At 49.1% G+C, this 9,675-nt stretch overlaps 1 protein-coding gene across 1 annotated transcript in view; it reads left to right on the top strand.

Moving 5' to 3' along the window:
• The first annotated feature begins 9,290 nt into the window (after positions 1-9,290).
• The window catches only part of TIAM1 (TIAM Rac1 associated GEF 1), a 119,757-nt gene continuing 119,372 nt past the window's right edge, over positions 9,291-9,675 (top strand). Inside the window, exon 1 of the mRNA XM_086631681.1 lies at positions 9,291-9,374. Within this exon, the coding sequence (XP_086487807.1) occupies positions 9,291-9,374 (84 nt within the window). The remainder of the gene's footprint in view (positions 9,375-9,675) is intronic.

Below are 9,675 nucleotides of genomic sequence, written 5' to 3'. Positions count from 1 at the left end.
TAACCTTGAGTCACCCTGTGAAAGTCAGTGGTGGTAGCCCTCTGGGCACAACCTGAAGTCAAGATCTGTGCTCATGTCAGAGGGCTTTGGGTCAGGCATCAGGTTGGAGCCCCCAGGAGAGAGATGTTAACTGAATGGTGTGGTTCCTGTGTCCTACTCTGGTCCAGGGAGGTTGAAAACAGGTCGGGGCTTTTTTTCCTTGAGGTGACATTGAAGGGAATTTTTTTATGGTCTGGCTGTAAAGAATTGAAGAGAAGAAATAAATTTGAGCTTGTTTTCTAAAAAAGAGAACATGTGCAGTCAACCAGCATCTTTTATTTTTACGCAGCACGTCTGAAATAGACACAGGTCTACCTACTTTCTTAACACGCATCCAGCAGAAAGTAATAGCAGCAGTTTACACTTCTGTACTTTTTCTTTCTGTGAGGGTCTTGGAGTACTTCATGGAGAGGACCAGCTGATGGGAACCATGCCTTTAGCTTGGATCTGCCTGGTGGTCTGGTCTGCGTGGCTGGTGGTGAGAAGGTGTCGTTAGGGCTTGCAGCAGGAGCTTTCTGAGGTGGTCATTTTGGGCTGTGCAGGCAGCTGTGCAAGAGTATCCTCGATTTCACTGCATACTTTTGTGGAGAACTTGGAGAAGAGCGCCTATGTCCGCCTCCATGACTCTTCGTTCTCCTGCCTGTCCTATGGACTGGGTTGCTCCCTTCCCTGACCTGCCTGCTCCTGCTGCTTGACAGTGACCTGTTGAGAAAGTGACTTGGCTTTGGATGTGCCAGTCACCCCTGCACGGCGAGGGCAGAAGTGGCAGTGACAAGAGAGGTGTGTGTGTGGGTGGCATTGATGCTGACGTGGTCTTCTCCTTCAGTAAGAAGCTTGGTGTGGGAGGGAGGGAGCAAGGACACTTTGTGGTAGCCCGCTTTCTCCAGTGAAAGGTGAGAGTTGGATGCATAGGGAAGCACTGCGCAGACAGAAGAAATACTGGAAGGATGCTTTCTGTTGTGCTGTTGGAGTTAGCAGATGCTTACAGTCCACACTTGAAGCTGCATGCTCAATTTGCCTCCTGGCTAAGTCTAGAAAGGGACTCAGAGATGTTTCCTTTGTATCTGTTGGGAGTGGAGGGACTTCCACCTTCCAGTTCGTGTGCCCAACACATGAGGAGCCCATGGGGACTCACCTGCATGTGCTTGCAGTCAACCTTTCTCCACCCAATGGGCAGGCAAGCAAGCGCTGGAGAGAGCAGGCAGTGCTGTCCCTGCCTCCGACGGTACCCCTCTGGCTGCCAGGGTGGGGGGCTCTGGGGGAATGATGGCAGAGCCACAGGCTGCAATTTTCTCTGGCAGGGTGGGAGAGATGGATAGGGATGGTGGGGGTCTGTCTGTGGCTGGTGCAGTCTCTGCCACCTGGCCGCCCTCAGCTCTGTGCCTGTGAAGATGTTTATCCATGAGCTCTGAGAAGGTGCCTCTTCTGGGGAGAGTGGGAGGGACTGAGCCACAGAACAAAACTTTGGACTTTGGCATGTCATCTGTCGTGCACCTCCTGAGAGCAAAGGAAGAGGCAGCATCTTGGTCTTGTGCTGGCGTAAGCTGGAATTTACTCCTAGAGTGAAAGGAGTCACACCTGTGCCAGGTAAAGTGGAATCAGCTGCGTGGTCAGCCCTGGATTCAGGTCCCGAGTACATGGCTGTGAGTGCATTTCATTCCAGTGGCAAGGAATTGGAAAAATGCAGCCCGGGCCAGTGCGTGGAGATGTGTGGGGCTGAGATGATGACTGAGAAGCCCCTGCTTCCTGGACTGAGCAGAGATCTAGGAGAGAGTAGCAGTGTGGCTCATGGTCTGAGGATACAGGAGATGTAACCTATTCCTCTTCGATGTCCTGTCCTGGCCATTTGTGCACTCGAATGGATCAGGGAAACCATCTGTCCAAATGCTGCTTTTTTTTTTTTTTTTTTTAAAGCAGGGCTAGCTTTCAGCCCAAGCTGCTCCCTGAACCAGCAAGTCAACATGTGCCTGGAGAGGAACATGTGGCTGTAGGGTGAGGTCTCTTCTTAAGTCAGTGACATGGACTTTGGTAGGTTTAAGCCGACTGTGCTGCTGTGCTTTTTTTAGTACTATTGGGCTTTATGCTGGGACAGGTATCTCCTGTCCTCTCACCACTGGCATAAAAACATAGATGTCAAGTCAGGTGCTCTGGCCAACTTAACACAAGCTTGTTTTGAGTCAGGATTTCACCCTGGCTGAGCAGGCTGTGCCTGGACCTGGTGGTAGTGACAGGGGACCAGGACATCAGTTGTAATCCTGCCTCTGCTCAAGGACTGTGGTTGTGAGCAAACCACTCACTCTCCGCTTGGCCGTGCAGAAGATGGGGATAATGCTTGCCTCACAGAGGTGTTGTGAAAGTTAATTTGCTAATTATTTATAAAGCACATTAGAGTGCTGCTTCAGTTCTACACGGTGTTATGATAACATCTAATTAGTAATTCCTTATGATGCTTCATTTTCTTTCTGCTATAAATATTGTCCTAATATAGGGACAACTCTGCCTGTGCTAGTCATCTCAATGACTCAGTGAATAAGCAAGATGGATTCGGTTTTCAAATGGTCTCTCTTCCCACCCCCCCTTCCCAATGCCATCTCACCCGTAAGAACAATGTCCCCTTTGGTGATCTGCTCCCTGGCTGGTGGCCATCAGACGGTCACCGCTTGGGTAGAGGTCATCCCTTGAATGGAAATGTTGGTCCTACAACAACTGAGTTGCTTTTCCCAGGCTTTCCCATCCTTCCCCAGCCTTGCGGCTCTGGGCCCTTTGTTGGTGGGCTGGGGCAGGTGAGGCATGGTGGGAGGGAAAGGAGGAGCTGCCATGGAAGATCTCTGCCCTCCCTTTTGGTGGCATCTGGACCAAGAGCTGGGATAACATGGTGCAGGATTTTCCCTCCTCTCCTCAAAGCTTTTTTTCTTTCTTTCTTCCTTTGTGTGTGTTTGCATCTGATACTGTGCTGTTGTGTTTCATGTTGTGTGCAACATCTTGTCTTTATTTTGGCCAGCGTTGTTGTGAGATTTCATACCGCAGTGTGTTGCTTTTTTCTTCTCAAAATAAATAACGCTCAGAGACCTTTGCCGTACGTCACACATTGCTGGTTTTATCTGGCTTTGAGAGGCTTTGGGCTCTTTGGAAGGTGTGAATATCCTGTATGTTTATTACTTCAATGTGGTGAATCTGAAAGCTTGTGATACCTATTTTTAGTGTTGAAAAATTTTGACAACTAATGTAAACCTACATTATCCGTTACTTGACAGCATCATCACCAGTGTACAGCTTGTCACTCTCATTTTGAGCTGATTTTTCCAACGAAATTAAAACTATCGGCAGGGACGCGATGGAAGCGTGTCAGAACGTGGCATGAAAATGACAGCAGCTACCGCCTAGCTTCTTTCAAAGAAATGAGAGGAGGTGTTTGGATTAGAGGTCTCGAATAAAACGTTCCTCCTCGAGCCTTCTCATCGAAAAAAGAAACAGTCCTTGTTTCGTTAAACTGCGGCTTGTCATTGCGCCACGCGGCAGTTGCGGTAAGGACCGAACGAGCTCGTGGGCACTGCCATGAGGCTTGTGTAACGTGGGGTGTCACAGCGGTGCCCGCTTCCCCATCGTGGGGGAGCTGGGTTGGAGCCACCGCATGCAGCCAGGTCACCCTATAAAACCATCCCAGTGCCTGGGAGGTGCAGAAGCTCCTAGTGACCTTGGGTATGTCCTTGTGTGCGTGTCCAGAAGAGCTTCGCTGTTGTGGGTATTTTCTTGAGGCGAGATGATTAGGAGCAGGTCTCTTCTATGGATACTAATCCTGTATACACAGAGGTGTGTATTTTACCCGTGTGTACCTGGATAGTCCCAGTAAAGAGAAAGATGATCCGAGAACTGGAGCTCTTCTTAGGAGAAGACAGGCCGAGCGAGTTGGGGTTATTCAGCCTGGAGAAGGGAAAGCTCCAGGGAGACCTTCTAGCAGCCTTCCAGTAGCTAAAGGGGCCTACAAGGAAGCTGGAGAGGGACTTTTGACAAAGGCATGTAGTGGTAGAACAAGAAGCAATGGCTTTAAACTGAAAGAGGATAGATTTAGATTAGATCTAAGGCAGAAATTCTTCACTCTTAGGGTGGTGAGGCACTAGAACAGGTTGCCTTGCCCAGAGAAATTGCAGATGCCCCATCCCTGGAAGTGTTCAAGGCCAGGTTGGATGAGACTTCGAGCGACCTGATCCTAGAGGAAGGTGTCCCTGCTCATGGCAGGGGTGTTGGAACTAGGTGATCTTTAAAGTCCTTTCCAACCCATACCATCCTATGAGAGTGCCCTACCTTTGCCTGTGAAGTTATGCACGCTGAGTGTCTGCAAGCAACGCACCTGTGGACGCACTGCAAAGTCGGTGTGAGAACTGCCAGCCACAAGCAGCCCAATGAAATGCAAAGCCTTAAATTTTAAGTTGTACTTGCTCCAGGAGTGGTTCATGCCTCTTGTCATTCGTCTTGGTTTCGCAGGCAAGAGTGCTGGCTCATTGCCAGCATCCACTCCCTGTAGCTCATTAGAAACCTTTTTCAACTAACCTTGCAGTGTAACAACAGGGATCAGTTTTCCCATGAGTTGATGTATCTACTGACCTCTCCAAAGGGAAAAAAACCACCCTGTAGTTCATTACCTTACTTTTGTAGAGGCTGAAAGGGAACTATTTGTGGCTGAACAATACCTGCCTTTCACAGCTCCCTTCTTAATCCCAAACAGAAACATGAGGCTGAGAAAATCTTTTTGATAAGAGGGAGTATGGATACGTTCAATCTAGTATAATTTTTCATGGTGTTAACGTTCTTTAATTGTCAAGGGTTGGTTTGCAGGTTTTTATTGGACAAAGTGAAGGCAGGCAGTGTCCAACATGAATTTGATGGGGTAGAAGTGATTCTCATGGCAGTGTGATGGTTTTCCATCAGTGCCCTCTTGTCAGCTTCTACATCACAGAGATCCAGTTTGAAAGCTGAGGCTTTAAAAAAATACAACTTAAGTCAACTTTCTTTCTCAGTTTATCATAGAATATTAGGTGGCTCAAGCCAAACTGTGTCCCCACCTACGCTGAGACAACCCTTTGCTTTAGCAGTATTTCTTGGTCACAGCTCCTCCTGCCAGATGCATCAGGCTGCACAGATGCAAGTGTGGGTGTTGCTTCCAGAGGAGGGGGGTTACTGGGGTGAAAGCCCATGCACAACTTGGCCACATCATCCGCAGTGACTTGCAAGAGTTGGCTTGAACTTTGAAGCCCAGGTTGCCTCTGTAGGGCTGCAGTTTACAGCGCTATGTGAAAAAGGGGTATGATGTCGCAGTAACGGGTGCCGGGGTGTCTGCCTGCACTGCCGGATTGGTCTGCAGCTGTGGGACGTTTGGAGTAGCACCAAAACTGGCATTGGGCATCAGCAACGTGGTGTTCCCCTGGGGTCATTCCTGTCAGGTGGTAAGTGCCTGGTGGGCCCTGGGTCATGTCCTGAAACATGCTTGACCAAAGCAGATGATAATCAGGATGGCTGGGACCATTAGAAGCTCCACCATGACTTTAAGGACTTGAAGAAAGACTTGAGTGGCTCCAGTTGTCTGGAGGACGGAGACAGGATGCTTCTCCAAGGCCATCTGTTTGCACAGGTGGAAAATAAGACAGATACAATCATGAATTTTTGAAGCACCTTGGCTTTGTAAAGTAAGCCGCAGTTAAAGAGATATGGTCTGCATAGCCCTGTGCAAGTGTGGCCAATGCTCTTCATATCTTACCTTGCTGCTGTGCTCAGGGTGAGTCACTGTTCTGAAGTGACTCCCAACCATTTTTCTGCTCAGAGTGATAATCTATTGTTAAAATGTTATTAACTCATGTGTGCTAATTAGCAGGTGTGTCAGGGTGTGAGAAGCCTGGGATGTTAATTAGGGTTGATAAATACCCCTTTACACAGGATACAGACTTGGTTGTGTCTGAGGGGAGGCCCTCTCCCCTCCTTTCACAATCGAGGAGGTGCTGTCCTGCAGTGGACCATGCCATGTTGCGGGTGCCTTTCTCCTCCGGCCTCTGAGAAAGGGTCTCCACATCTCAGCTGGATATCTGGGAGAGCCTGAGGAATCCCTGTAGGGTTGCTGAGATTTGTCCTGCTGATGCTGGAAGAAAAAGGGGCATTTGCCAGTGGTGTCATCTTTATTCGGCTGAGAAAGGGAGGGTAAATGCCTGCCCTCTTCCAGCCACAGGGTTTAGCCAATGGCCACTTCTTCAAGCTTCTGGAGGTGACATCCCCTCCAGTCAGCCAGCTCATCAGCTGGCCTGGTTGCCTCCAGCCCGTTTTGGGTGGAATAGATTATGTTGTCTGAAAACGGGTTTCGGTAGGTCTTCGCTAATTGCTTAGCGCAGGAGAGCATTAAGAATTATAGAAGTTGGCTTGCTCGCCTTCAGAGGAAGCCCACATCAAAAGGTGTGTATCCAAATGCGTCAGCCGAGCTGGGGTGACGGGGCCGGGGCCTGGAAATGCCTGTTCTCCCGCAGCGGGCAGGCGTGAGCTGACAAGTCACGGCGCTGCCTGGGAATGCTTTCGGCGAGGCTGTTGTCAGCTGGCCACTCCGCACCTTTCATGAGCATCCGGGGCCACCTGCTCTCTTTCTGCAGCCTGGACCTTAGTAGCTTGCTTGCCCCAGCCAGGCCTTCCTGAAAGCCCATTGTTTCGTTTCTTAGCAAAGCTTTGGAGGAGGGTGGGTTGGCTGGTACACAGCTGGGGAGAAGGCTTCCCTTGCCTCTCCCTCCAGCCCCTCCCGAAGACTTCAGCTACAACCAGATCAAGCACTGTATCTACAAAGCCCCCAGATCTTAGCTATGTGAAGGCACCTGTAATTCTGCTGCGCATCTCTCTCCATTTGTCAGTCTTGTTATTTATTATTTGCTGTTTCTTAGTCCGATGCTATGGGTCACGATGGGACAGGGAAATCACTGCTTTTCTTTTATTCATCTGCACTGATTTAAAATACACCAGTGGTCAGACCGACTTGAGACTTGCTGACTTATGACTTGGTTGTCTGAAGCTTTCTGAAAGCAGCTTTAACAGGGAGAGGGCACATGTAGTTCATGTTTTCCTAGGGGTCCTGGCTATGCCAAGGATTTGCTATATAGGTAGCAGCGAACCAGCAGGAAGAGATACCTCAAACTGCTGTGACAGAACGCAAATCGACCTGACGCTGGCGGCAAAAGGGTGTGCTTCCTTTTGTCCTCTTAATCTAAAAAAACGCTTCAGACAATCGCTTGCAATCTGTCGTAGTAAGCATATATGTGCCTTCTTTAGGACTGGAGCATAACTGGTTTGTATCTATGGGAGCTTGTGTGCACACACGCCTGTGTATACGTACACATTGGTTTCTGCGTAGTGACGAAACTGTTTTGATGGGAGCGATTGAGGGTGGGTGGTGTCAGAGCTCTGAACGTGGCTTTGCCTGTCGGGCTCTTCGAAGGGGTTGAAGATGGTGAGTGCTGACCATGCCCGAGTGAACCTGAAGGCAGGTAGCAGCAGCCCCTGTCGCCTTCTGAGTCACTTGCGGCTCGCCAAACCTGCTCGCTTGCTCGGGGTTTGCTAGTTACCAGCACCAAAAACTTCTGGGGGAGGTGGTCTGCTCCCCTGGCTTTCTTCTGTTTGTTTCTCCTACCTGGCCCACAAATAGGAGCTGTTGACTGTGCTTGTTTGGTGTATGAATTAACCGTAAGGCTAAGGATGGATCGTTTCAGGGCTTTCTAGTCCAAAGGGTGCGTCTGGTCTCATCCCTCCTTCAGACCTTTTCTGCTGTTGAGGTGGAGGACTCCAGTGCTCATCAGGAGTGCCTGCGGTCATGGGGGGACCTGGAGCTTTCTAAGTGTGGGCAGATAGCAGAAACATCTGATGCTGCAAGTGCTTGAGTGTAAAGTTAAGCCAGACCTGCTCTTTGAAGTGGGCTAAAACCAACTGCTGTACCAGGAAACTCAGCTTGCGTGCCTGTTTCTGATGATGGGGTGTGTAAGAATGATTGTGCTGCATCAAATCACTTCTCCAACTACCTCGTTTTTGGCTGGCCCCAAATAGAGTTCTCACCTCCCGTCCTCTCCTTCAACATCCGTAGCACCCAGGCGTGTGGAGCTCCGTAGCCTCACTGCAGCTATCTCATCATTGCAGTCGCACAACTGTGTGTATAATCTGGTGGGAGAACTAGGCTCCTGCACATACCTTTTGCCAGTTCATTTTTTTTTTTTCCTGATGATTTTGTTCTTTTCCAAATTCGTGGTCATTGCAGGGTTGCAGAGAGCAAAACTGCAAGGATGTGTTTATTGCGTAATGCTCTGTATTTTTGAAGTATCACACAGAGTTGTAAATGGTAATTTCTTAATTAATTTTATTTCTGTTTATAAAAAATATTTACTGTGTCATCTACTTCATTCTGAGAATAGTTTGATACCTGTTTTTCTTCTCCTGTATAAATGGTGCAGAGTCAAGGTGGGGGAAGTTGAAGGATAAGCACAGACGCTTTAGGTTTTGAATTCGTATTTTTTATTTATAGCAACCATTAACCAACCCTGGTCTTGAGGGTGCTGCTGCTCAAATCCTAATCCAGAGACGGCTACGTGGAAGTAGTGAATTAAGTAAAACCAGATCCGTGAGTAATTTTTAAACCCCTGTAGTTCCTGATCGTGCAAACGCTTTTGCACCTATGGACAGCTTAGTGGGAGGCAATCGCCCATGCGCTTTGAATGCGTGTCCTCTTACAGAAGCACCATCCAGATACGTGTCCAGGGAGAAATCCTCTGGGATGTAAGGCAGTCTAGGGCAGTGGCAAAACGTACAGAGTAGGTCAGAGGTTTTTTATTTTATGTCTTGCTGGTGAACTGCCTCCTGAAAATGCAATGAAATGCCGGGGACGATGCAGTTCAGCGTGAGGAAGGGGACCACGCGACTGGTTCACGCGTAGCTGATGTGCAAGTCGCCTCTGTGGGTTGACCGGGTATTTGGGTTCTTGGCTCCTCTTGCAGCGTGCCGGGCTGGTGAGTTAAAGTCACCCCGGAGGGGTGTCCTTAGGAATTCAGATTTCAGGAGCCAGCGGGGCTGAGTGGCAGCTCGTCTGAAGCCTACGACGGGAGGAATTAATCAGGAGAGGGAGGGAGGAAAGGAAGGAGGGAGGGAGGGATGGCAAAAACCCAAACCTTCAAACACACCCAATTGACCCGTCTCATCTTAGCATGAAACTTAACGAGTTACACCCACTCTGAAGCAGAAGGGGAATGAAACGCTGGCGCTTCCTCCTTTCTGTTACAGGCAGCTGGGTCTTGGGAAATACGACAGGAAAAAATGTTTGTGCTGTTGATGATGAGCGGTAAGCTACTTTGTGAACAATATTCACTTTTGCTTGTGTTGTGTGTGCCAGGCTGGGGGAATGAAAGCAGCTAAAGCTGGGAAAAACGTGTTTGTGGGGCGTAGAGTCATTGTGTTGCCTAAGATGCCGTGTGCTCGGGAACCCCCGTAAGGCTTTCCTCTCCTAACTTTTGTCTTTTCTCAGCGTGGATGGAGGTGTTGCTTCTTCTGAGTTGCATTTAATCAGGTCGCCAAGCGTTGTTTTGTGCTGCTCGCAGGTAGCAGAAGCACGCTGGGTTCATTGCAGACACCGAG

This window comes from Tauraco erythrolophus, chromosome 1 (assembly GCF_009769465.1).
Source record: "Tauraco erythrolophus isolate bTauEry1 chromosome 1, bTauEry1.pri, whole genome shotgun sequence".
Taxonomy (NCBI): Eukaryota; Metazoa; Chordata; class Aves; order Musophagiformes; family Musophagidae; genus Tauraco; species Tauraco erythrolophus.
Note: the sequence above shows the minus strand (reverse complement) of the source record. Positions and strands in the feature narration are given on the sequence as shown.